Source organism: Histoplasma capsulatum (genome assembly GCF_000150115.1).
Source record: "Histoplasma capsulatum G186AR genomic scaffold supercont2.17, whole genome shotgun sequence".
Classification (NCBI taxonomy): Eukaryota; Fungi; Ascomycota; class Eurotiomycetes; order Onygenales; family Ajellomycetaceae; genus Histoplasma; species Histoplasma capsulatum.
In genome coordinates this window covers 225,561-251,933 of record NW_025544817.1, presented here as the reverse complement: position 1 = coordinate 251,933, position 26,373 = coordinate 225,561, and the positions used below count along the sequence as shown (strand labels likewise).

Sequence of the window (26,373 nt, the reverse complement as noted above, 5' to 3'; positions counted from 1 at the left end):
AGCTAGTTAGACATATTTAAGAAGATGAAGAAGCAGGAACAGCAGCAAGCACAGGGGGGGAAAAAAAAAAGAAAAAAAAAATTCAATACCTAACAATGAAGGGCAAAAAAGACAGAGGAGGGAAGGGGGAAGAAAGGAAATAGAAAAAAAAGCGAAAACAAATAGAATTACTTGAACGGAGGGGAAAAAGAGTTAAAAACAAAAAGTATCACGGAATTCAGACATGGACTTGAGATAACATTTGGAGAGGCACATACAGACGCAGATTGGACATGAATAGATAGAAAAAAAGTTATGTATTTTAATCAACCAACTGATTGATTCAAGCGAAAAGTGAAGGGGGAAAAAACTGTAGTTAAGAGAGAAAATAGAACTTAGAAACATCACCGTGCAAATGCATAGCACGTAGTCAATGTAGATGATCAAGGAAGAAAGGAGAAAAAAAAAGGCAAGGAATAGGAAAAAAGAAACAGTTAGAAAGACAAGAAAATGGGGTACGGAAAATAATAAAATGAGGAGTTGGAAAAAAAATAATAACAATAAATAAAAAAAATAGAATAAAAGAAAAACAACGCACACAACTTTCCGGGTATTCTTTCATTCTTTTGCCCTTTTGCTCTCCTTTCCCAGTTGAAAAGAGATATTAGGAAAGGGAAGAAAAGGTGTTTAAACACACATAAAAAGAAAATAACAGGATTTTTCCACCACCGCACCTTCGACTCTCACCATTTCCACCAAACCAAATCTGTTCGTCGCCGCCAAATGATTTGGACTTTTATAGAATGAAAAAAAATTGTGGTTCTTCATACCCAGTCTCCTCACATCTCCTCTCTCGCTCTATATTTCTACTATATCCCATGGAAAAGTCCCACCCATGATTTTGATTCTCATGCTCTTCCAGCTTTTGTTGTCCATTTTATCGCCCGCCCAAGAAACAATGTATATCACGCCGTGAACGGGTTTTCTTTTTTTTGCTTTCGTGAAACCAGGAAAAAGTATTACAAGGTTGTATCGTCTATGAAATTGGTTTTTTGAAGGGTTTGAGAGATGCCGGCGGCGCATTGGTTGAAAGAGATTGACTTCCCCAGGTAAAGGGAGGGAGAGTCAAGATAGGATAGCGGGCCCAAAAGATACACCTTAATTTAACAAAGGTAAAAAAAATTAAGATGTACTTCGGCCTTCCTGCTCCTTTGCTGGGGGTTTTGACAGCTCAATGGTTGGTTGGGACTTGACCATGGGAGGGGAGGATGGATTCGATGGCGGCGATGTAGCCAGGTTATCTTCATTATTCAAGGCGGCAAGAGCACTGGAGCAGGGAAAAGAAGAGACGGAGAGGGAACAAATTAGCCATTCCAGTCCATATATGGTATGTAGGAAAAGCCCTAGATGTGGATCGTGCTGTATTGCTTGGGGGGCTTGGGGGTCTGCAATCCTCACCTGAATGCATTTACTGAGGATGCAGCCTCCTTGTCGTCCTTTTTATCCTTACCGCCTGGTGGAGTACCAGTACGGCTGCTTGCGCCGCTGTCTTCGCCCCCACGGACTAGGTTGCCGCCAGGTCCAAGATTCTTACGGCCGCTGCTGCTCCGGGAACCAAACATGCTGGAAGGTCCAAAGGACATCGGTTGGTTCGTGTTCCTGGTGGTCTTCAGTCGGCGGAGATCGTCGCTGCCAACCTTGCTTGATGCAAAGTCGGGAGGAGGAGCTTGACTTCCGTAACCACCAGAGAAGTTCCGTGAATCTCCTCGGCCCATTGGCATCCGACCACCTCTGCTGGCCTGTTGGCGCAGGCGTTCCATTTCTTGTTCTTGCTGAGCACGGGCAGCCTATAAAAGACAGGTTAGCGGGTGGAACTTTTTTTGACCCAATAAAATATCATACTGGTGATTACTGACAGCTTCTCTAATCTCAACGATTGTCTTAGGACCCTTATCGCCATCTTTCGACATCCACCCAGCTTTACGTAAATCGACAATGTCCTGAAAACTATTAGCATCCGACTCCATAAGAGAAGGAGAAATGAATCTTCCCCGGGATTGCGAAACATACCATAAGCATGAACTTAAGACGGCTGGCAAGGCCAGGAGTTTCCATCATCATGCTGATCCGCACGAAGTATGCATCCATCATACCATGACCCTTCTCAGAGTTGTCAAGGCTGTATCCGATCGTTCGTAGCAGACTCGTCAAGCTCTCCACTTCGGCTTCCTCAGGAATACCCTCATAATCAACTAATTTCTTCACACACTGGTGCATGATTCTCTCAGTTAACATGCCGAGTTTGTACAATTCACCAATAAACTTAACCAAGCCAAGACCACGCCGCTTGGCGGCAGCTGCAGCATAATATTCATCAGACATCATCGCAGCCTCCTCGGTGACACCTTCAGGCTTTTCGGGGAGATTTATTTTCCAACCCCGCTCGAATTCTTCTTGGCAGCGATTGAGAAGGTATTTTCGGAACAAACTGCCACCAGTGACAACATTGCCTTGTTTATCCCTGATATTTTCGTCCTTGATTTCAGGGCTCATGGAATCCAGCATACGTTTGCAGAATTTAGCGTACATTGGAGCCCAGTGGGCTTCATCTGTGGCCTTCTCGAAGGTAAGTTGGATTACTTGTCGGAGTGTGCGCCCATCTGATTCATCTTTGGACTGTCCCACAATTTCAAGTATCTGATCAGAGATACGATCGAACTTCTCGGGTGTCATCTTGTTCAAATTAGCTTTAACCTTCCGTTGCACAACATCTGGTGGCATGTGTCCATCGCCACCAAGAGCAGGGCCAGAAAGGCTCTGTCCAACGCTGCGTGGTTTCCATCCAGTCTGAGACGGAACCAATGGCTTTATGTCCAAGTTAGCAGTGAGTGGCATGGTCTTGTTATTGGTTTCTTCCTCCTTCCTCGACACTTTATCCCGCTTGCTTCCTGAGCGCTGGCCTCGGTGACTGCCAGCGCGTGGGGATGGCATCTGTTGCATAGTCGATGAACTAGAACGGCTCATAGGCGAACTGCCAAGAGGAAGGCCACCGGGGCCACGAGAAAAGTGACCAAAAGGATTTGCCATAGATGGTCCATGGCCTCCAGTTGCCATAGGGAACCCATCCCGACCAATACCTGCAGGGGGCAAAGTTTGCGAACGTCCGGGAGTTTGGGCAAATTTACCCATGACGGCGTTGGGGAAAGAAGCTTGGATTCCTGGACGAGAGGCGGCCCGTCCACTACCTATGATTGGAGTTCGAGCGGATCCGGGGCGCGAAGAACTATCTGTACTATCTCCAACAGTCTCCCGAACACGGCTGTCCCAATCGATTGATGGTTTCTCTTTGAAAACGGACTGGAATTGGAGTAGGAATTCTTTGTTATACTTAAATTTACGGTCGACTGGAGCATTTGCGTTCAGAGCAGGATTAGGAGAGACGATTGCGGGAGGGTAGGTGATCTTGCTAGGATCCTCGAGGAATCGGGCAGTCTGGAGGGACTTCATTGCTGCGCTTGGCTGGGGTGGCTCGACAGTTTTCGTAGTTTCCAGCTTCAATGCAGCAGGCTTGTCCCGCTTTCCGCCGCTAGCAGGTTTGGAGGGCGGGCCCATGGAGATATCTGATACGGGCGTGGCAGCTCCGCTTTCGGCAGGGGTTCGAATGATGGGGCTCTCGGTTGCGGAAGGGGGAGATTGAGCGCCCTTATTTTTGAGGGAAGCAAACAAATCTGTCCGCTCTTTCTTGGCACCCTCCTCCTCGCCCTGTTCGAGTTTGCGGATTCGAGCTTCTTCCGCGGCCTCCGCTTCTTGTTCAGCTTTCTTAAGGCTGGCGATGTAAGCTTCATTGTCTTCTTTCTCTTTGCGAGCTTTCTCTTCCTGCTGTATCCTCTTCTTTTCTGCATACGCTTTCTCAGCTGCAGCTTCTTTCTCAGCTAACTCCTTTTCCAATGCGTCCCAATCAATCTCATCTTCGGCTGATGCAGCTTCAACAGGAGCCTTTGGAGCTTCCGGTTTGACTTCTTTGGCCACTGCTTCTTGTCGCTCTTGTTCCTTTTCCTTCTCTGTTGCAGCAGCCTTCTCGGCCTCCTCGGCAGCCTTCTTTCCCTCCGCCTCCTTACGAGCCTTGGCTTCAGCTTCTTCCTTCTCCTTCCGTTGCATCTCAGCTTTTTCAGCTTCTTCCCTCTTGCGAGCCTCAGCTTCAGCCCTGACCTTTTGAGCGATAGCGTCTTGGAAGGACTGCTTTTTCTCCTCTCCTGTCATGGACTTCGAGTCTGACCTTTCATGTTCAGCACGGCTTCCAGTACGAGGAGGCGGGGTCGAAGCTGGTGTATTACCACCTAGCTTGACAGGCGAAGGCGTTGTCCGAGGTTGGGATGTCGATTGTTTGAGAAAGTTCATCTCCTTACCGCTATCGGGATCCTTAATGACAACAGAACTCTTCTTGGTTGGTACTACAAACTGAGATTTTTGCACTGGACTGCTAGTGGATCGAGTCGCATTGAAAGAAGGCCCTTGTGTCATTGGTACGGATTGTTGGGCCGGTCCTAGACTTGAGCCTGGCCGATCCGGGCCGGAAACCTGCGAGGGAGATCGTGAAAGTGGGGTTGCTTGTGGAGGTGGATGGCCTTGGTTGCTATATTGGGCCTGCATGTAAGGGGCTTGGGGTGGGTGCGGTACATTCATAGCGGCGCGAGGCGACGGTGGGGCTATGTACTGGTACTGGCCTTGAGGCATATTATATGGCGACGGTTGGTAATAATAATTAGGATCATAGCCCTGAGCAACGAATCCCTGAGATTTAATCATTGTCAGATACTGTTCAAAATGGCCACTCTCTGGTGACAGTGTCGGGGGTTGGGGGTACTGAAATTGGGCTTGGGGAGTAAAGTGTCGTTGAGCATTTTGGTGTTTAAAACGGGGGCCATTGTGTTTATGGGATAAAGAAGAACGACGATTAGAATATTTAGGGGGGTAAGAAGATTGTTGCTTTACTTGTTGAGGGCCCATATGAGTAGGGTATCCGCCAAAATGCTGGGCCTGCATTTGCGTGTTCGCCATGGGAACTTGGGACATTGGGGGGGTCGCGGGGTTCACGTTGGAAAGGGCAGGGCTTCGGGCAGCCTGACGGGGCGAATGTGGGAAGGGGCCTAGCGATCGCTGGTTATGGCCATGGAATCCCATATTGGGCCCGCCCCGTGGTTGGTTGGGGGTCGACCTGTACGTCGGGCCTGGAGAGTTATATCCCATTGGTTGATGGGGTTGTCCGTAGCTTCTTCCTCGACCACTATGACCGTAGCCACCGCGTCCTGGAGGACCCCCTGGCATACCATGATTTCCCATGTCGCCATGTGCGGAGTGTGTTGATTCACGTCGAAAGTGGGAAGACTGGGCATTTGGACCCATAGGGCCCTGAGGAACAGGCCGCATATTCGGCCGCTGAATACGCAGTGTCAGTATAAATCCTTGTTTGAACGGGGCAGATCTTGTTCAAATAGATATAAAAGCAAACAATGAAATCGATCGATCTTACGTTCATATCACCCGGTTCGCTACCAAAGCTGCCAAAGTTAAGATTATTACCTGGCCCTTGTAGCGACGATGGTGGCCGTCCGCCACTCGCTATAGGTTGAGGAATGGGGGAGGGAGATGTCTGTGGGGAAGTTGTGCGAGGATTCATAGATGGATTAACACCCAGAGTAGACTGGGGTTGGTTTGGAAGCGATGCCTGATTGTTCATAGGAGCTCCCTGGGAGTCCATTGAACCGAATCGCAGATTATTTGCGCGGCCTGAAGCGCCGGCCGGGCCTCCATTCGGGATTAAATTAGGATTGATAGTGACAGAAGTTTTCCTGTCGTGTAAAGACGGGTTTGGAGCGGTGTTTCCGTTGACGATGGTCAAGCCACCGGCGACCTGGGGTGCTGGATGCTGCATATGTTTTCCGTTCAGAGAGACAGAAGGCGACTTTCCATGCTGAGGCGCTTGAGTAGGCGCACTTCCGCCAATCGTTGAGGTTGCCGCTTCGACGGTAACGGTCTGCGGAGAAGATTTCTTTGTCGCGTTAGCAACCTGTTTACAAAGCATGGGAAAGAATGGTGTTCAAGAAGAGGGTGCAATAGTCTGCAAAATCCATTTCACTTCCACAATTTTTCTTTTCTTTTCTTCTTCGTTGTCCTTTTCCTTTGATTTTCAACTCACCGATGGAATGGGAGAGTGACCCTGGGAGACGGCCGAACTGCTGGTACTCTGTCCCTGTGGTTGAAGGCCTGATGTCTGTGAGATCGATGTCATTACACGGTAGTCTGCGCAAAGAGTCGCCGGAACAAGGTGAAATAAATGAAAATTATTAGGCGTAAGAACCGTTCAAGAAACAGGCCGGGAAGGTATGCGCCCAGCAGATTCCAGATCCGGCTCGAGACGAGGGGGGGAAATAAAAACAGCTGTTAAAATAGCAAATCGTAAAAACTGCGCGATGTAGCAAAGACGATGCAACAAAGTCGATGAAGGCTAAAAAAAAAATAGATATTGCCTTGTCGTAGGAACGTGTCAACCAACAGAGGATATGGTTTGGCACACAAAACCTAACCCACACAAAGCGAGCGGAGAGTCAGTCTTCTTTCTTTCACTGAAGAATGCCCAGAGCATCCGAGCACACGGATTGATGAAAAAATCACGAGTCGCAGTGCCACTGAGCATCCTTTGAATCGACCTGCAACGGGCAAGGCTGAGGCACAGAAGAGAAAGAGCAAGTACCTGGTGAGATGGATCAGCGAGACACCCGAATAAAGGAGTGGCTGTAAAAATCCGCACACCACCACCGCAAAGCGGAAGACGGGATTTTCAAAAAAGCGACGGATGGAACAGAGGAGACTGAACTATCCGCGATCGTCCTGCTTCAGAAAAAGAAGAGGATCCGCCGGTAAATCAAAATTTGATGTGTTGTGATGATGGGGAGGGGGTTGAAGGGTGGCAAGAGGAAGAGGAAGAGGAAGAAGAAGAAGAGAAGACCAGACTTGAGGTCGTTGCCAGAAACGAGAAGGTTGGATTTTTTTTTTTTCGTGGTCTGGTATCGAGGATGTACGGTCACGGTATTGGACAATACAGCCGCTCGGGTCTGTGGGGGGACGACCCAAGGCCAGCCGCTGCCCACGCCAGAAAAGAAGAGGGCCAAAGAGGGCCAAAGAGGGCCAAATGGGCCCAGAAAGGGCATCTAAGCCGCATCCGTGGCGTCATAACAGGGCCTGTACCAATACGCTCCGTACTGTACTCTCATTACACGTTCTCACAGCGGCCCGAAGGGGGATCCAAGTGAAGATACAAGGTCATTACCTGTATATCGTATTATCGATTGTCACAAACCAATGAGAACAATACAACAAAAAAGGCAGCATTATTACTGAGAGATTCTGTATTTATTCAATTCTTATTGGCAGTAATCCGTATATCATTATTTGTTAGGTCCTGTGAATGTGAAAAGCCCCATAAAGAAAGCTGCCTCTTTTATTGTTTTTATGCAGAGGCCGAGATGCGCCCATTGCCTTAGGCCCACAGTGGCATGAATGTTCTGATTATGAGGCTGGAATTTTGACGAAATTTTGAAATTTCTGAACGTATTTGGCATCAATTTGTCATGATTAACTACTAGGTATTGTTGTTTATTGAAATTTCTCCGATGATTCTGATCTGATATCATACTGCCTAGGTCTCAACCACATTCGATGCATGCAGCATTACTAGCTCATAAAAGCGTTTCTTCAAATCCGCATGTCGGCCTTCATAGAATTGCTACATATAACACACATATAGCTACTGGTACCAGTATCTGTCTCGAATTTCTGATACTTGCCTTGCTATCATATTATATCTCCTGCCCAAGCTTTCAAAAAGCACTGGCAAAAAAGCAAAAATGGCCAAACTTAAAGCAGGGGAGGAGCCGGGGGAATAAATAATGCAGCCCTATTTTCCTTTCCCTCAAACAGACACAATACAAATTAGGACAATGGTCTATTTAACTCCCTTTCCTTCCTTCCGTATAGGACTCTGCTTAGCCTCCTGGCAGGGAGGACAGTAGTTTCGCCGACCATCAAGCCTACCATCGGCTCTCCGTCTGGGAAAATAATGAACATTGGCTTCTCCCATTTGTCTCCAGCATCAGGAATGATATGATTGCACATTCTGTGGTTTCCAAATGAGGGCGCGACGATGATGCTTGAAAAGACGCGTTTCCCCCCTTGAGAATCTTCGAGAGGAGGGGTGGGCTTGAAATGAGGCGTGGGAGCTGGGCGCCTCAACTTGGAGAGCTTTGACATGACCCAAACAATCACCAACCGGGGTTACGTGATAGGGATGTTGAAGAGAATAGCGGAGGTCCCCGATACGGCAATCATGAACGGAGGTGAGAAAATGTGAGCAACAGCTGTTATATTTATCCTATAGTTGGCTGTGAACCGACAGCTCTACCTGACAAGATGATGCAATTCATATATATATATGTTTTCCTATCCGATGATCTTCTCAATTAGTTCTCCCGGGATATCCCTACACTTCCACAAATATTTGCACAGCTACTCTCGTACATTAAATTGAAAACAGAGACATGTGTTTTAAAGTTCCGGAATTTTCACTAGTAGGCGGATAGCTCTCGAGGAAAGTGGGTCGGCAGATTTCATGTTATGGAATGATTTTGTGTTTGATCTTCACGGATCTAAATAAAACCACCGGAGATTTCCAGCAACTTCACTCTTGGGTCCCAAATAAGTTGCAAAACAGGAATAGATTTATGCTTGCCGAGCTTGAACGCTATATGCCACGAATTGCAAGGGAGAAGTAGGGAGATTGCCCGTCCGTAGCTGTATATCAAGTCTTGTATGACAACCTCTCAAGAGCAGAAAATACTAATCACGTTTCCGAAAGGAAATAAGTTAACTCGGGGGTGATGCGACTTCTTCTCATGAGGGCTCTCTGTTCCACTTTTATCTCATTGCCGAATCATCCATTGGTTTCAGCAACACAGTTATCTGTCTTCCTAAGCAGATGGTGATGAGGGATGCCAATAGCTAACTAGTTAGGAGATAAACATCCCTCCCCATCAACTATTTATTGCCTTAACTTCTTTTCGCTTTTCTTTTTCACACAAGCAACAGAGAACACCGCCACACTTCACCCATTTTCGATTGGGATGAGCACAAGCGGATTCATTTTGGCCCTTACACCTTATCACAAACATATCCACGTCGTGGCCGCAGCCGCCGATGGATATAACGATTTCACACATGGCTCCTGAAGTAGATGGTATGGCTGGATGAAGGGGCTCTTATCCGGGCGGCAAATATCAAATCGGAGGGAGGGGAATATCAGTTCGCTTGGGGGTAGTAGCAACTTGAAGCAAGATAGAAGAAAGATAGAATGTGACATTTTTTAAGAAAATGTCGGTGCCTTTATATACTTATTCTCGAAGCTTAACGTATCTCATAACCTCGCGTCTCCAACTATCTCACCACCAGCGGATTACTCCAACTATCAATAAGAGTGCCTGCGGGAGCTGCCAGCGCTTATTTAGTGCAACCCTCACTGCCTGTAACTATATAAGACCTAATATTGACCAAGAACAAAAGCTTGTGGTAGATGCCGCAGACTATGCCTTCACTAAACATGTTTATTCTCAAACCGTTAAAACACCATGCTTATAGAAATACCCTAGACTGGGTTGGGCCCACCTTACGGATCGATCCTTTGGTGCAAGCAAAAAAGACCCCCATGTTATTTTGTTCCATCCACGATGGCAATCATGATATGATTTGAACTTGTAATAATGTTGAAGGTCCCAAGTCAAGTTGCACGCATGACAATATAAGGTCAAGACATCCCAAATGGCAATTCTCTGCTTGTTTCCTTTTCCTTGTCTAATGTACGGTTTCATGCATTCATCTCCCATTTCCCGCTATTATCCCAGGTTAAGTTTGTAGGTAAGTGTATGTACATTCAGGGTATTATCGCCAGCTTTTGGGAGCATGCCCTTCCGGGGGGGGGGGGGGGGGGAATGCTAGTAACCTTAGGTCCTGCTCCTATAATAAAGTTCAAAGATAAAAAAGGTGCGGGAGAAAGGTATTAAGAAATGAGGTGATGGGTAGAAAGGAGATTGATCAATCCACTCATCATCACAGTTACAAAAGCACGTTAATGAAAGGTGGGAAAATCGCACATTGTTCTGACATTGTTTTCATAAAATTAACAAAAAATTTTCTTTTTCCCCCTTCGTTTCCCCAGGTAAAAACGGAATTGGCACTACCTCCCGTTAAGAGGCTCCAAAGGGAAGAAAAATCATGCCGGCAAAAGAGAAAATAAAGTGAAGTAGTTTTTTAATTTTGAGAATTTTTTCCCTTTTCAATTTCGATACTTTTTTTTTCTTAATAATAAAAAAGAAAAAGAAGAGCAGCAGCAGCAGTAGCAATCAACTAAGTAATAGGCTTCGATTTTTGGCAGACTTGGGACTTGGGACTTGGGACATTGAATTTTGATTTGAAATAGGGTGTGAGGAGGGAAAATATTTTGCTTTTGGTCTGTCTGTCTGAATGTAGGTATGTATATTCGTTTGATGGGCGGGAGGTTTGTAAGATGACAGCTTGAGAGGCTAAATGGGGCATACTCTATGAAAATCAACCAACCAATCAATCAGATCGTCCAGGTCGTAGAAATGGGAGGAAGAAAATTTGGATACGTAGAGAAGAAGATGATTGGGGGAAAATTGTTATGAAAAATCATGTAGTTACAAGCTGTTTTCTCGTAGTTTTGATTTTGGTTTTTTTCTTTCTTTTTATTGATTAAGATATATAAAAATAAAATGGAAAGAAAAAAAGCTTCACACCCTTCCTAAAAGTAAAAACAATAGCTGCAACAACTGCAACGACAACAACGAAAACCTAGCATCTCTTTTAATAACAGAAAATAAACACACACTAAAGGTAGAAAGCAAACGCAAATCCCCATACCTTAGAAGCACTTGCGGTGGACGATGGAAGGTCCGGACTCGTCGTACTCCTGCTTCGAGATCCACATTTGCTGGAAGGTCGAGAGGGAGGCCAGGATGGAACCACCGATCCAGACGGAGTATTTACGTTCAGGCGGGGCAATAATCTTAACCTTCATCGACGAGGGTGCGAGAGCGGTAATCTCCTTCTGCATACGGTCAGAGATACCGGGGTACATGGTGGTGCCGCCAGACTAGATCAGTTAGTTAGTATTATTGCTAGCGATATATGTAATAAGGTATATATTTATATAACTCACCATGACGATGTTGCCGTAGAGATCCTTTCGGACATCAACGTCGCACTTCATGATGGCGTTGTACGTAGTGGCGTGGATGCCGCCGCTTTCAAGGCCCAGGACACTGGGTTGGAAGAGGGCCTCTGGAGCGCGGAATCGCTCGTTGCCAATAGTGATGACCTGGCCGTCAGGGAGCTCGTAGGACTTCTCCAAGCTGGAGGATTGAGATGCAGTCTGTATCTCCTGTTGGAAGTCGAGAGCGACATAGCAGAGCTTCTCCTTGATATCGCGGACGATTTCACGCTCAGCAGTGGTGGAGAAAGAATAACCACGCTCAGCCAGGATCTTCATAAGGTAGTTAGTCAAATCACGGCCAGCCATGTCGATACGAGAAATAGCGTGCGGAAGAGCAAAACCCTCGTAGATTGGAACGACGTGGGTCACACCATCACCGGAGTCGAGAACGATACCAGTGGTACGACCGGAGGCGTAAAGAGAAAGGACGGCCTGGATGGAGACGTAGAAGGCAGGGGCGTTGAAAGTTTCGAAGACGATCTGGGTCATCTTCTCACGGTTCGATTTGGGATTGATAGGAGCCTCGGTCAACAGAACAGGGTGTTCCTCAGGAGCGACACGGAGTTCGTTGTAGAAGGTGTGATGCCAGATCTTTTCCATATCATCCCAGTTCGTGACGACACCGTGCTCAATGGGGTATCTAAGGGTAAGGATACCACGCTTGGATTGTGCTTCATCACCAACATAGGAGTCCTTCTGGCCCATACCAATCATAATACTGCGACGGGGGTTAGTTTCCTTTGTTCCCATATTTCATTCGCTTTCACAGGAATTGGTAGGATCCGCGGGGAGGAATAATATTACCCATGATGGCGAGGACGGCCGACAATCGAAGCTATTAAGTGTCAGCAAGGAAATAATTCCAAACGCAACAAAACGTTAGGGTAAGGACTTGGGTGGAAAAGACTTACGGAAGACAGCTCGCGGAGCATCATCGCCAGCGAAACCGGCCTTGCACATACCGGATCTATAGTCAAGGTTTCTTAGTTAGCATTGTAGAACTAGATCCTCTCGCCCACCTAAAATTGGAAAGCAGCCATAATTTCCTCAAGCCCACAATCCATCCCCTCCGCAAGACACGGGAGAGGGAGCAAGCTGTGTCAAGTAACAACAAGGTTGAGGGGGGGGAGGCAGCATTTCGATATTGTGGACTGGATAAGGGAATTTCATTTGTGTGGTGCGTAGTGCGCAGTAGTGCAAACTAGAGGGGACGTGGACACAGCAACACGGAGGAGGAGAGTTGAATCCCGGGAGGGAGGGACAGGAGGAAATGGAACACATACCCATTGTCGATAACGAGGGCAGCGACTTCTTCTATACGGGTTCGAGAGAGAGAATATTAGCGGTTTCTTTTAAAGAGTGGAGATCAGGGAGAGGCGAGGAAAAGGGAGGAGGGGAAACTGGAGGGTTGACCAAGCGTGAAACTTACCCTCCATTGTGGGCTACTTAACGAGGTGGCAAAGGAGACAGTATAAAGCAAGTAGAAACAGGATACGTTGGGCGAGAGAGGAATGACACGGGAGAAGATGAGGATAGGCGATGTGGATGGGAGATGGGAGATGAGAAGAGGATGTTGGAGGAAGTTGGGATTTATGAAGTTGAAGATGAGAGGCGACGAAGAGGTGGAAGTGGCTGGGGGAGGATGTGGTACTGCGCGGTAATATTACGGAACAAGGAGGGACTGGTATATATGTGGTGCCCTAAAACACGGCTGCCTTTGGGTGAGACGACGACGAGGGAATGCGGCCTCAGGGGCGGTCATGACGAATCTATGCAGGGAATGCCAGTGCCTACTTCTATCCCTCCAGGCATACACATCTGTACATGGTTTTATTATTTATTATTTTTGCATTTTTATATCTCCGGATTGTGTGGACTGTGTCCGTGTTATAATGCGCTGCCCAAGTGGTATCCGTACAGTTATGATTTTATTACGGTATCGTCCCAGAGGAAGCGTCGCGGGGTCAAAATGGAACATCCAGGGTACTTCTGTCCCCATACAATATCGGTGAGGATGCCTTGTATCAGCTGTGTCAACATCCCCTCTCGCTCGCCAGTCGAGATTTATCACCAGCTGAACAACGTATGAACAATCGATCTGACAGAGACGCCGGTTTGTGAGTTCAGCCCAACGAAGCCACCGTTTTCTTCCCGCACTCAGTTGACTCCTTATCACCAGCGAGATCTCATCCCATCATCACGCAGGTTACCCTCTCCAAACATTTCCACAAGGCAACCGCCAAACAAGGCCGCGCGTTGTGTGCGGCGGCGAAAAATGAATAACCCAAAACCTTATGGAAATGCGGGAACCTAATCTTCTCTCGAAAGGCTCGTTGGAAAACACAGGACTTCTGCGCTCTCCCTGAACATGAACTGTAGGGTTACTAGGATGATATCCAACATGTTGTGTTTACGCGACGCTTCCTTGAACACATCCATCCAATGACCAGTGACTGGGTGCAACCTCCCCTGCATCATTTTTCTGCTATCCATCCAGAATAAGATCTTTTTATACATGGCAACATTGTCAAAATTACGCCAATGCTCTGGGTAAATCACCCACATCTGGCTGTCCTCGCAACCGGTTCTGGAGCTGTCAGAGCTCTCAACAAGGAGAAACAAATGGCAAGTCTGATATCACAACAGGCATTATTTATTTAAGTCTTCTGGGAATATCTTCGAGCGATACCAGTTATCTCGGGCATGCCATAACATGAACGCCAACTTGATTGAATAGGACGAAATGCGTGGACGAGTCAGCCAGTCAGCCATTCAGCCAGTCAGCCAGCCAGCCAGCTATTCAGCCATTCAAGCAAGCAAGCCAACAAGCGGTCAATTTAACCAGAAACAACATTGCTGCTCGCTTCTTCATCAACTAATGATCGTGCATCGGGCGGCTGATTGAAATTAGCTGCCTCTACGTAACCGCCTCTCCCCTGCCATGTCTGATTCCTAAATCACCTTATCGGGAGAATCGAATCGAAAGCCGATTGTTTCATAATGGTAGGAATCCGAAGTCCGATGTTCTGATAAACCCTTACATGTCCCCTCAAAAAGAAAGAAAAGAAAAAAACTCAATGCCGAAAACATGTCTGGTAGGACTGGGTACAACTTAAATCAATGATAGCGAATATTTTATCTCGGCAAAAGTGCAGTGCTTCCTGAATGAATTGCTATCAGAGAGCAAGCGGCATGTAGAAGCTAAGATATGGTCCTCATGCGCCTGCACGCCATCATTCGAAATCATTTGCACATATACTGAGGATGACAGTGGATGCTGATCGAAACACTAAGGACATATATATATGGCATGCTTACCTAGAGTTGTATCTTATTTGGTAGACCTTAATGGAGATGATTACATCTAGGGAGCGGAAGAGAAGTTAATAAGTTTTTATATTCATTTACACATTCTGCTTCCCAAATTTCACCGATTAAGCGCCTAAGAAAATAAATAAGAATCCGACCACCATAAATCCCGCCCCGCCAACAGCATATTTTCGGTTGGTGATGCTGCGGCGGAATACCTTGGAAGCTTCTGACAGGCTTGGCATCAGAATTATTTTTCTTTGAGCTCCGTTTGCATAACTAGTAAATAACTTGCAGTGAACGGAGCGGAATTCGTAAAATATATGATTTAAACTAACTATCTCATCTCACACTCCATTTTACAGCGTAGGGCGGAAGACACAATAACAATAACAATTAAAAAAAAAGGGCGGGGTGAGAGCAGAAGCGCCAAACTCCATTCTTCCCCCCGCTCCCCATTCCGCCTTCCTCTCCGCTCAACTCCCCCACAAAACCAAATCTACCCATAGTCACATACACAATGGACTCCTCAATGAACAACCTCCTAAAATGGAGTATCGAAAACTCCGCGCCAACGACAACGTCAACCGATGGCACGACGCCAGCTCCTGCCCCGCGCTCCCTCTCTCCCACAGCACTCCATCGCCTCCTCCTAAACGCACCTTCGGACGCCGAACTCATGAAAAACGCCATGGCCGCCATTCGCTCCCCCACCACCACGCTAGATGACAAGCTCATCGCCTTTGATAACTTCGAGCAACTGGTCGAGAACCTCGATAACGCGAACAACCTCGGCGTGCTGGGCCTGTGGGAGCCGTTGGTGCAGGAGCTCGAGGCGGCGGAGGCGGGGCGGCGGATGATGGGGGCGTGGTGCATCGGGACCGCTGTGCAGAATAATGCTGGGGCGCAGGAGATGGTATGTTTGCTTCTTTTATCTTTCTTTCTTTCTTCTTTCTTTCTTTTCTTTTTCTTTCGTTTTTTTTGCTCATACTTTCTTCATCAACGCTGTTCCTTCCTCTTCTTCTTCTTTTTTATCTTTGTATACATATATATATAGATTGACAAATCGACCTCCGCATACAGCTCCTCTCCAAATCCCCCACTGCCCTCTCAACCCTTTTCGCCCTCTCGCAGAACGATCCGGACACCTCCGTGCGACGCAAAGCCATCTACGCCCTCTCATCCGCCATCCGCAATCACCAACCCGCCATGGATGTATTACTAGGGCATATACCTAATGATGCAAGGGAAGAGATAGGAGAGCACGTTGACGCGAGCGACATGGAGGGGGTGGATAAGTTGGTTAGCTGGTTGAGACGTGCTTTGACCTAACCCGGTGGAAAATACATTTTGGCATGAACTGTACTCCCTCTTCTTTGTTTTGGGTTCTATGCTTTAATGGCTAGGATATATATATGATGGCGTTTTGCGGGGATAAAAATGGGCCTCGTTCGCATTTATTTTATTTTTTTTTTAGCTCTACACTATCTGGCACGTCCGAAGCAAGGTGTTTGATCGTGTTATATAAATGCTTAATACGGTATTGCCGAATGGGCTCGCTTCATACATTGAATACTGTCCGATTTATTATGAGATAACTAAGGGATAACGATAACGAAATAGGATCGGTGCTCTCAACCAGGTGAAAACAGATCTCAGTAGAGAACCCCAAAAGGAAAAGAAGGGTGAAAAAGACAATAATGAATCGTAGACGCCGAGAAAAAGCCAAACTTTCAAAAGTATAAAAAAAGGGGCGCCAATTCAATCGGTTCCAATATAACGACAATTAGATACAACGGGCAGCAGAATAAAAAAGAAAAGGTAGCTGGGTTATGCGAAAGTATCTAATCGCGATCAATAGATTTTTGTGCCATACCAATCGGATCGGTAGCCTTCTGATGACCATGGAAATCCGCCTACAACGTCAGGCTGTACGTATAATCTTCTTCCATGTTCTGTGATACCCATAGAACAGCAGAGCTAAAGGCGGGATTAATACCACGCATCAGCATATACCCATGTTCCAGTAGGGGAAGGGAGCAGCCCACCTCGTCATGATCATGGCATTGCAAAGCACATTAGCAATCCCAAAATATACCGTTTGCAGCGGATAGTCCTTCAGAACGTATTTAAGAACCAGGACAGTCTAGCAAAATAGCGCATGTTAGCCATATCTCTCAAATTCTCCATCCAGGCTCCAATCCACTCAATATCTCTATATTTGTCAATTTGCAAAGGGGAAATAAATAAGTAAAAACAATATAACATACTACACTCCCCGCCAACCCCCCCGCCAACAACGCAAAGCCTAAGAATAACACAAAGCGCGCTTTCCAGGCAACTCCGCTCCCGGAATAACTGTACGTATCCGCGCTCAGCCGCGACTTCTCAATGGAGTTGATCACCAGCATCCCCAGCGCGGAGCAGATGCCTGGGATCCAGTCGACGAACTTTACGTGGACGAAGCCGCCGTTTCTGGGGCTGCGGGAGAAGGCGGCGGCATCGATGAGGAAGAAGAAGCCGATAGAGAACTGGTTTGGACGGGCAAGAGACGAGTCCCTTCGTTAGCTGGCGGACGAAACAGTAAAGATGAGAGGTATGAGAGGGGTCTGGAGGGCTGGCTGAGGAAAGATACGTACCAGAGAGCCGGAAGCGTAGATTCCAGCCGTGCGTGCGTTGGAACTACTTAGCCATCGCGGTTTGGTAAAGCGGAAAAGGCGGTTATCCGAGTCGTCCATTGCGTAAGGGAAAATATTACAGGCTTTCTGATAGTTGATGTAGTCAAGATACAGCGATCGGTAGGTCAATATTTTCATCTGTTCGTTAAAGAGTGTAAAGGGAAAGATTGGCCACCGAATATAGTTCCGCCCTGGTATCTAGTTTGGATTTTGGTTCAAGCAGGAAGCCGCTGTTACAACACTGTAGTCTGTGGATGTTTTGTGTTGGATATCTCCTCCACTTTGTCCCCAACCGCCGAGCAGCGACGTCAGAAGGAGCTTTAGTCATGTGATTTGGCGTTTACAGCGCCAAGATCTGCTTCTATATTTAACTAAAGATTGCCCAGAGAGCAGCATGGAGATATGCACAATTTCGTACACAAATAAATTTAAAATGAAATCTCACATCGATCCCTAGGTTAGAAGTTACAGAGGATGGGACTCCTAAATGGTTTTCCAAGTTCCGAGCATCAAGCCCATAAATATGCTCCAAATCATCCACAGGGGATCCTATTTCACTATCTTATATATTGCGAAGGGTGTACAAGCAGCGTGCCACACCTCTTCGTATTCTAGTCATTGATAAGAAGACATGGCTCTTCAAAACGTGGTGTCTCTCTCCGCCATATATACTATGCCTCACAAAACAACCTCAATAACCCATCCACAAGATCCGTAGCTTTCTCCCTCTCTAAAATCGGCACACTCGCTGCCGTCACTTCATGAGACGCCTTGATTAGTCCGTCTTCTCCCGCAACCACTGAATTCCCAGTAGCTGTTGACCCATTAGGAACGTCCTTCAAATACCGCCTTAGGGCGAACGACGCCGCGCGATACGTAGCATGATACATAGCTTTGAAATCATCGTCATCATCTATTTCGGGGGAAGCAGCGGCAGGTATAAAGATAGCTGTTGATGGTCTTGAGTGCGACTGAGATTCCTTCGGAATCATCGCCGGCTTCGTCGTGGGAACAACTAGGGAATCAGCATCCGCCGTCTCTGCTTGCGAGGGTCGTTTCGATTGACCAGTGGCGGGAACTGGATTGCTCGTCCGCGAATTTCGATGGAACCCATATAAACGCATGCATGTTAGAATAGTTCGTGTTAATATTGCCTTGTTTGTGGCGATGATTTTAGTGGGCGACGCGGAGGTTAGCTGTGGTTGGGATTTCTGCGTATCCTGCTGTTGCTGTTGCTGTGGTGGAAGAGTCGCAGGCGTGCTTGTTCGACTCGAGACATTCGCCGTTCGTGGTCGTGCACCGATGTTCGAAGTGGAATTGCGTGGTGTAGCAGGTGAAGGTTGCTTGGGTACCTTCATAATCCTGCTGATCGACAGCGTTCGAGGTTTATGTGCAATGACCTTGCTAGATATGTTATTATCATTATAAGAAGATATATCCGAAGACTCCTTCTTAATCTTCATATTTGCAGAATTCGGCAGTTGATGGGCTGCTACCGCCGCCACTGACGACAACCTGCGTGACATGAGCTGCGCAACCGCCTCGCCGCCTTTCCGTCGAACCTTTTTATGGTATTCAGTCGCCGCGTCGAAAATGCTGGCCATCCGCTTCCGATTGGGACATGGAGATCGATGTTCGAGGAAGAATTCAGCAAATTCCTCGTTACCGTGATCGTTATTATTGTCATTATCATTACCGTCATTACATGCGAAAGGACCTGGCTTCGGGGTAAGTGGGGGAGATGGTAAAGCTTCAGCCTTTGCAATGAGTCCCGAACAAAGCATGACAGCGTAAATACGTAATTCCCTTTCCGGAGTGCTGGCTTCATTGTCATTCGAGGCTCCCAACTTTTCGTTGGGGAAAGCAGGGGATGGCAATGGAGGAGATGGTGACCGCTTTGAATGCGGAGAAGGAAAACAAAGCTCCCCATAAACAAGGATATCCGTCACATCATTGTCAGAGCCACTGGCAGCGCTGGGACATCGTTGCGGTTCTTCAACTGCCAAAAGCATCCCTGTTGGGCATTGTATAGGCAGCGAGCCATCCAGGAGACCGTCCTTGTCCTCGTGCTCATCATAGACACCTTTTAACAGTCTGCATTTCCACCATTCTATCATTTCGGAGTCTTTGACGCAAACCTTGAGAGCGGGGCCTAATCGTGCGTAATAAGGAATAAGGAAGGGGTTCACAAAGGCGCGAAGTGAGAGCTGGGCATCCTTGCGCAGTGGGCATTGACCCGTCAAAGGTGGTTCGACCAGGAGTGAGATGCCTGGCAGATAAGCGTGGTTAATTTATCAATTCTGTAGATAGAAAATGAAATTTGATTTTGAACATCACACATACCTTTCACTTGGGATATGTCCCCAACGCCAGTGATTGGACCTGACCAGACCTCCATTTGCGGGCAGTAATAGTATCTTATCGCGTGTCTCACTGCATACGAAGGAAATTGGGTGGAGTTGATTTTATATGAAACATAACTCCTATGGATAGTTATATCAGTTTATTCCATATCTACCATATATCGGGATGACCCAAAGTCACACAGCTTGTGGACTTTGAAAATTTGTTGAAGTTGACCTAAATAACTTTGCGACATTCGACCGCGACGAGATGGAATGACGTTGACTGATGTAGACGCGATATCACGTGCTTACGGAAAACTCACCCAGCGCAAGACAGATGTTTGACGAGAGGGATTGATATTGTACATATATAAAGTTAAAAGGCAAACGGACAAATGATCAGTAATTAGACAATTGTACATAATAAGGCTGCTATGGATGTTTCATGTGAATCCAGGGCAAGGGTCATTCTGCTGAAGCACATCTGGGCGCAGCCCCGAGACAAGTATATTCAAGTTGGTATTAGCATCCATATAGCAGCTCGAATATGATCTGCCAGCCTTACAATATAATCTTAACACCAGGAGGAAAAGTATCGCGTGCACACATGCTCGAAGAAAACGACAATAACAAAGAGAACTGGCAGTAACCAAGACCCTCAGTCAGAACAATATCATGAAACGCAGGAGACAGAAGAAAAGGGCAAAAATTAAAATAGCCAAATCACCGGCTCCTGGACACGTAGGGCAGATAGGACGTGAAAAGGTCAATATGGAGGAAGTTAATAATACCGAGACAATAGCGGTAGAACAGGCGGCGGCAACGAGGGGAACCAACAAAAAAGTTAGAGTCATGATTCTAATTATTTCTTAGAATTCCTCCTGCTCTTGGAAAAACATTGAGAAACTGATGATGGTGCCGTATATCAACAGACCGCCTAGGATCGACATGACCATCGCGGACATCTGGATGGCGCCGCTATGTGCCAGGAGAGCTGGGAGAGCTATTATTTGTATTGAAACAGATACGTTTTCAGTAAGCAGGTGTTTTGCATACAGTCGAGTTTTTATAGGGGTCAAAGCGGAGGGCGGTTGAGAATGTCTGCCGCTGGAAGCACTCTTATGAAGGGAAGTCGTAGATATTAAGGGAAGAAATCGACCCACCAACACCCATCACAACCAGGAAACCAGTACACCACCTCCCAAAGTCAACCACAGCGCTCCCCGCGCTCTCCATGAAATCATCCGGGTTGGCACAGCGGCCGCATATCCAGTTCGGTAGCGGGGCTATCACATATGTGGCAACGACGAGGAGGGGGAGGAAGTTATGCCACAGAGCGGCGGATAGGATGACGAGGAGGAAGCCGATTGCGAGGATCTGTTTGTGATTCGGAAGGGGAGGAGCGGTTAAAGATCTGGAGCTTATCAAATGGAAGTGAGGAGAAGAGGGTGTCGTACGAAAGAGAGGGATATGATGGTTTTTAGCCCTGCCGTCATGATGTCTGCGAGGATGAGGGTGGGATGGGGATGCGGGAGGAGGTGGAAGTGGTGGACGATGTCAAACCCGATCCAGCTTCAATAAAAGCATTAATGGAGCATCCCACAGCCAGGGGAGGGAGTGCGAGTATCGTTAGAAGTAAATAGCGAGCTTCTGGAGCAATATCTCGGTTGCGGCAGAGAAGGTCAAGTGCGGTTGTTGAATACTTGGGGCGGGCAACTAAGCGCTGGCGGTTTGGTACGTACGAAACATAACAGGCTGCAGTGGCACTGCTGCTGTATTGTAACATTTATACAGTAACATAAATATTTACATCTTAATTTTCCATACTCCCACTTCCAATACTATAGGATGGAATGACAACTAGTTAAGGTTAAGGGCCCTGAGAAAGATGAAATCCAGAGCCCTGATAGGGGTAGGATAGCCAATATATGTTATTGACGAAAATTCCCGTAGCTTTAAAATGATGTTTTACAAAAACGCCACAGAAAGGTATTTGTATAGAGTCCTGGTTTCTCCAGCCAGTAGAGGAAGATACCTCAAAATATGTATCTATTTCTTCAGACTACATAGCATACCTGCATAGAGTTGAACGGGGTTAGACTTGGTTTGTTACACGCCTACCCATTTCAAGTTGTGGTCGCGCGTATGGCAAGGGCGATTTTTATGTCTGTGCGATTTCGGTTGCTTGGAAGTAAGACTGCTATTCAAGATCGTAATCGCCCTGCACGGAGAAGGCATCTTCTCGGAATTTTGAGGCCAAGGAGGAATGGCTCTGTAAATTACTTGATTCTCTCCAGAGGGATTGAGAACAGCTTGATTCCGATCATAAGTATATTGGCATTGGAAGGGATGGCCGGAAGTGTCAAAGGAGGATTGCAAATCGCGAACACTGCTAATATTAGAAACTCTGGCATTTCGCAATTGGGAGCTGCTGTGAGAGGAGTTGAAACGAATGCCTAACATTATACTGCTGTTGGATACTTCCGTTGTTGGTCAATACAACCACTTTCCAGAGTTGAGAGACAGTCATCAATTACATAAACCAGTTACTATCGGCCTAACCCGATCTGGACTCAAGCTCTCCAAGTCCCTCGTCACTTTGGCTCTGCCTGGGAGACATGATTTACTCCCTCCGCTACGCAGCAACATCTAATTACAAGAGGATATACCTGGTATAGCTGTTTTACTCCTCTGATACCAATCTACCAGCTGCCAGTATCTATTCGCCATGTTTAGAAACAACTACGATAACGACTCGGTGACCTTGTAAGTCGCCAGACACCCAACTGCTATTTATCACCATTCGATAGACCCAATTCCACTAACCAGACAATGGATACTACAGCTCACCGCAGGGCCGAATCTTCCAAGTTGAATATGCTCAAGAAGCCGTAAAGCAGGGCTCAGTAGTCGTCGGAATCGTCAGCAAAACACATGCCGTCCTAGTGGCTCTGAAGGTAGGAAGGGTACTCCAATCAACAAATCACCCTAGACACCCAGCACTAACCTATACATGTTTGTATCTACATAGCGCAACGCCGAAGAACTCTCCTCCTACCAAAAGAAGATAATCCCCATAGACCAGCACCTAGGGATTGCCATCGCCGGCCTAGCCTCTGACGCCCGCGTCCTCTCAAACTACATGAAACAGCAATCCCTCGCCTCAAAAATGACCTACGGCAGACCTATCCCGCTCGAACGCATCGTCAGCCAGGTCGGCGAGCGTGCCCAGACAAACACCCAACTCTACGGCAAACGGCCCTACGGCGTCGGCCTTCTGGTGGCCGGCATCGATGACGCGGGGCCCCATTTATACGAATTCCAACCGTCCGGGATGACGCAGGAGATGGTTGCTTGTGCCATTGGGGCACGAAGTCAGATGGCGCGGACGTACTTAGAGCGCCACTTGGAAAAATTCAATGATTGTGGGCGGGAGGAGTTGATTCAGCATGGGCTGAGGGCGTTGAAGGAGAGCTTGTCTCAAGATAAGGAGCTGACGGTTGATAATACGACGGTCGGGATTGTCGGGACTGGGACTGGTGTGGGAAAGGGGAAGGTTGATGCATTTAGGCTATATGAGGGTTTGGAGGTTTCTGGGTTTCTAGAGAGTGCGAATACTGACGGGCAACAGGCGGAGGCGGAGGGAGCAGAGGGGCAGTCGATGGAAGTTGATTCATGATGATGTGATGATGATGGATGAGACTGGTTCTTGATTTCTTTTACTTGAATACGATGTCTATTTTTGATACTCCATGTTTTCCAGTCATGCTTTGTTTATCGGAATAGATTACGTTTTCTATCACTTCCCCCCTCTACCCCGAAACAACGCCATAAAAATTCAACATTCTAATCTAATAATAATAAAAGAGCGCAAACCGGGGGAACGCAAGGAGTCCTCATACCATCTTCACTTCCCTCATGCTTCAGCTATCCCTTAATTGGACGTCCAATTCAGCGAATACCTCTCCTCGCTAAGCCTATACCCTCTCAACGCCCCCAGAACCTCCTCTACGCTGCGACACTCAACCAGAATCCCCTTGTTCGCATGGCTCACAAACCCAGACTCCACACTCTTCTCCACCCACTGCAACAACCCATCCCAATACCCATCAATATTCAGCAGCACAATCCCACAATTGTGAATCCCAAGCTGATTCCACGTAACCATCTCCATCGCCTCCTCCAGTGTCCCAAATCCGCCCGCAAGAACAACAAAGCCGCTCCCCGGACCCCCATCCATCACCTTTTGCGCCATCGTTCGCTTACGCGTATGCATATCCGGCACCAGCGTCGTGAGTCCATACTCCGACTCCCCCATCGATGACCCCGCCTCCGCCCCGCCCTGCGCATTGTCATCGCTCATAATAATAACCCGCTCCGGCTCCTTTCCCCCATCTCTAGCCGTAAGCGATGTCCGATAGCCGTTCTCGATCTTGACGAGGGCGGTGGGAATCACGCCGTGGACAGCCTTGGGACCCGACAGAGAGACAAGGGTACGTGCGAGCTCACCCATGATGCCGCCCGTGCCGCCGCCGTAGACGAGGGTGATGTTTTCTTTGTGGAAGATGTGGGCGAGGGCGCGGGCTGCGGCGAGGTGGGCCGGGGAGTTGCCGCTGTATGCGCCGCAGCTGAAGGATGGCGGTTAGTGTGTCATATACAGAGAGGATTTTGGTTAGATGAAGAGGGAGATAGATGACGATAAGGTATACTTACAAGACGCAGATTACAGTGGGTTTATCCGCATTTGGCCGTGCAGTGGTGGCCGCAGTTGTAGCCATGTTGGGCGAGATATATTTAGCAATTCTAGATATTGATACGAGCGTGTGCCTTTACGCGTCGCGAGGGGATGGATATGCGAATAGTTCTTCTCAAAAGTCAAAACCCGGTATCTATGAACTACGAGCACCTGAGTTAAGTAAAGGGTGCCGATGGTGAGTGTAGGGAGAATTAAATATAGAGGGGCAAATTCCCAACTGGTTTCAGGCGGGAACACGGAAGTTCGTCGCGGACGTGCGCCGCGGCGGATAGCTAAAATTATTCTCCTGAAACGGACATATTGCAGTTAAATGCTAATGTACTTTACAACTTGGCCAACAATATTGGCCTGCCCCTCCGTATGCGCCATAAGTTGCTAACTCCTTGTATTCCCCCCCATATACCCCACAATTTGAGTGTATTGAAAAATAAAATTAGAACAACAGCCAATCGTCAAGTGTAAATATCCAATCCATAGTACTCATGAAACACCAGCACCAGGCCCCGTGGCCGAAGAAACCACCGCAGTCGATAATATCTTACTCTTCCTCCTCTTAGTCCTCTCCTTCATCCCACCTGGCGTAGTAGGACTCTTCTCCCCTCCTTTTCCCGTCTTCCCTACCCCAATCGTAGCCGGATCTGTCTTAATAGCTGATAGTGCTGTTGTTGTTCCGGTTGCCGCTGGTGTGCCCGGTTTGCTCATACTGCCTCCTACACCAGCGGGAGTGGGGGCTTTGGATGCCTCGCTATTCACAGGCTGGCGCATTCCTACAACAAGCGGCTCCGTGGATGTTTTCCCGATGATGAAAGACCCTGGCTCACCTAGTAAAGGCGCGTCGTCCATGTATTCATCGCCGTAGCGGGAGAGGAGGTTGAAGGCTTCGATGAGGCTGCGGGAATCTTGCATTGTAGTAGATGATGAGGTTAGGGGAGATACGGACGTAGAGGCGGATGGCTGCTCTGCTGTTGATGATAGGGCGCTTGCGTCCTTGGATTGTAAGAGGGCGTCGGGCATGGGAGTATCGGCGACGCTCTGCTGGTCGGATTGTTGCACACCTGGGCGCGATGATTCGAGGGCTTTAGGAACGGGCGGCATGTACGTGTGGCCGTATGAAGGGGAGAAGATGGGTAACGGGGACGCGGCAGAGAGGGCCTTTGTCAGGGATGTGACTGTTGACAGCTGCGGAGTTAGGTGTTGTTAGTACTATCGCGAATAAGGAGAAGATAGATGCGATAGGTTTTCCGGAGTTGAATGCATACTATCCGACTTCCCACAATCTTCAACACCGACGGTGCCATATACACCGAATCCCCCACGACAAAATACGTTGCGAGAACCTGAATCTCATCATCACTACCCGCAGGCCCTGATCCCAGTCCCGCCCGCTTCTTTCGCATTTGTTTCCGGATCACCCACACATTCGACGGCTCCTGCTGCACCCGTTGTTGTTGAATCCCGCCCGCCGCCGCAGCCTCCTGCAACGGATCATGCACGACCATGAACTCCAACCCTTGCATGCCCTTCAGTCGGCCCTCAAAGGCCTCGCGCGTCTCGAGGAAGTGGCGGAAATTCTCATTATAGGAGGCTTGGACGGCGAGGGAGGCATTGTTTGAAGTTTTGTCGAAGAAGGGCGATTCAGCGAAGTAGAAGAGGACTGTTTGATATATTAGTCTTTAGCGCCCCAGTTTTTAGAGATACAGCGACCTGGATATGTATATACCCACTGTTGTTTGAATGGAGGTAGCCGCCCATCATCTGTACATGTTGCGGAGATCGCCAGGTGATTTCCTCCAGTGGGACTTCAGGCTGCGCGGCCATGGTGAGGGTGACATGGGGATTTTAAAGAGGAAAAGTGAGGGGAGAGCTGGAAAACTAGAATATATTGAGTAGTGCCATGGAACGGGCTGACAATTGTTTCTCGCTCATCGAATCCAAAATCCATGCATGATAGGTAGGAAAATGAGTTCG

The 26,373-nt window shown here is 47.7% G+C and overlaps 10 protein-coding genes across 10 annotated transcripts; 2 read left to right on the top strand and 8 right to left on the bottom strand.

Annotated features, from left to right (window-relative positions):
- Nucleotides 1-569: 569 nt before the first annotated feature.
- On the bottom strand, nucleotides 570-6,268 carry HCBG_08713 (translation initiation factor eIF4G; the record flags this gene model as incomplete). Its single annotated transcript, XM_045435762.1, has 6 exons — nucleotides 570-1,306; nucleotides 1,438-1,826; nucleotides 1,896-1,979; nucleotides 2,050-5,415; nucleotides 5,510-6,028; nucleotides 6,176-6,268. 6 exons carry the CDS (start codon nucleotides 6,266-6,268, stop codon nucleotides 1,162-1,164), a joined length of 4,596 nt encoding a protein of 1,531 aa, XP_045283554.1.
- A 1,700-nt stretch (nucleotides 6,269-7,968) lies between these two features.
- HCBG_08712 (uncharacterized protein) lies at nucleotides 7,969-8,286 on the bottom strand (the record flags this gene model as incomplete). The annotated part of the gene is made up of 1 exon (XM_045435761.1): nucleotides 7,969-8,286. One exon carries the CDS (start codon nucleotides 8,284-8,286, stop codon nucleotides 7,969-7,971), a length of 318 nt encoding a protein of 105 aa, XP_045283553.1.
- Nucleotides 8,287-10,509: 2,223 nt separating this feature from the next.
- On the bottom strand, nucleotides 10,510-12,902 carry HCBG_08711 (actin; the record flags this gene model as incomplete). Its single annotated transcript, XM_045435760.1, has 7 exons — nucleotides 10,510-10,896; nucleotides 10,966-11,197; nucleotides 11,264-12,035; nucleotides 12,122-12,152; nucleotides 12,229-12,284; nucleotides 12,601-12,631; nucleotides 12,747-12,902. 6 exons carry the CDS (start codon nucleotides 12,751-12,753, stop codon nucleotides 10,967-10,969), a joined length of 1,128 nt encoding a protein of 375 aa, XP_045283552.1.
- Nucleotides 12,903-15,146: 2,244 nt separating this feature from the next.
- HCBG_08710 (hsp70-like protein) lies at nucleotides 15,147-15,958 on the top strand (the record flags this gene model as incomplete). The annotated part of the gene is made up of 2 exons (XM_045435759.1): nucleotides 15,147-15,542; nucleotides 15,710-15,958. 2 exons carry the CDS (start codon nucleotides 15,147-15,149, stop codon nucleotides 15,956-15,958), a joined length of 645 nt encoding a protein of 214 aa, XP_045283551.1.
- A 673-nt stretch (nucleotides 15,959-16,631) lies between these two features.
- Nucleotides 16,632-17,364, bottom strand: HCBG_08709 (uncharacterized protein; the record flags this gene model as incomplete). The annotated part of the gene is made up of 3 exons (XM_045435758.1): nucleotides 16,632-16,772; nucleotides 16,897-17,157; nucleotides 17,266-17,364. The coding sequence occupies 3 exons, from the start codon at nucleotides 17,362-17,364 to the stop codon at nucleotides 16,632-16,634; spliced, it is 501 nt and encodes a 166-aa protein (XP_045283550.1).
- Nucleotides 17,365-17,975: 611 nt separating this feature from the next.
- Nucleotides 17,976-19,702, bottom strand: HCBG_08708 (uncharacterized protein; the record flags this gene model as incomplete). Its single annotated transcript, XM_045435757.1, has 2 exons — nucleotides 17,976-19,573; nucleotides 19,648-19,702. 2 exons carry the CDS (start codon nucleotides 19,700-19,702, stop codon nucleotides 17,976-17,978), a joined length of 1,653 nt encoding a protein of 550 aa, XP_045283549.1.
- Nucleotides 19,703-20,518: 816 nt separating this feature from the next.
- HCBG_08707 (vacuolar sorting-associated protein) lies at nucleotides 20,519-21,257 on the bottom strand (the record flags this gene model as incomplete). The annotated part of the gene is made up of 3 exons (XM_045435756.1): nucleotides 20,519-20,652; nucleotides 20,915-21,026; nucleotides 21,107-21,257. The coding sequence occupies 3 exons, from the start codon at nucleotides 21,143-21,145 to the stop codon at nucleotides 20,519-20,521; spliced, it is 285 nt and encodes a 94-aa protein (XP_045283548.1).
- Nucleotides 21,258-22,290: 1,033 nt separating this feature from the next.
- Nucleotides 22,291-23,328, top strand: HCBG_08706 (proteasome subunit alpha; the record flags this gene model as incomplete). The annotated part of the gene is made up of 3 exons (XM_045435755.1): nucleotides 22,291-22,415; nucleotides 22,495-22,606; nucleotides 22,681-23,328. 3 exons carry the CDS (start codon nucleotides 22,378-22,380, stop codon nucleotides 23,326-23,328), a joined length of 798 nt encoding a protein of 265 aa, XP_045283547.1.
- On the bottom strand, nucleotides 23,305-24,560 carry HCBG_08705 (lysine decarboxylase-like protein; the record flags this gene model as incomplete). The annotated part of the gene is made up of 2 exons (XM_045435754.1): nucleotides 23,305-24,277; nucleotides 24,363-24,560. 2 exons carry the CDS (start codon nucleotides 24,425-24,427, stop codon nucleotides 23,584-23,586), a joined length of 759 nt encoding a protein of 252 aa, XP_045283546.1.
- A 128-nt stretch (nucleotides 24,561-24,688) lies between these two features.
- HCBG_08704 (mediator complex subunit MED6) lies at nucleotides 24,689-26,277 on the bottom strand (the record flags this gene model as incomplete). The annotated part of the gene is made up of 3 exons (XM_045435753.1): nucleotides 24,689-25,584; nucleotides 25,665-26,059; nucleotides 26,130-26,277. The coding sequence occupies 3 exons, from the start codon at nucleotides 26,221-26,223 to the stop codon at nucleotides 24,886-24,888; spliced, it is 1,188 nt and encodes a 395-aa protein (XP_045283545.1).
- Nucleotides 26,278-26,373: the final 96 nt, after the last annotated feature.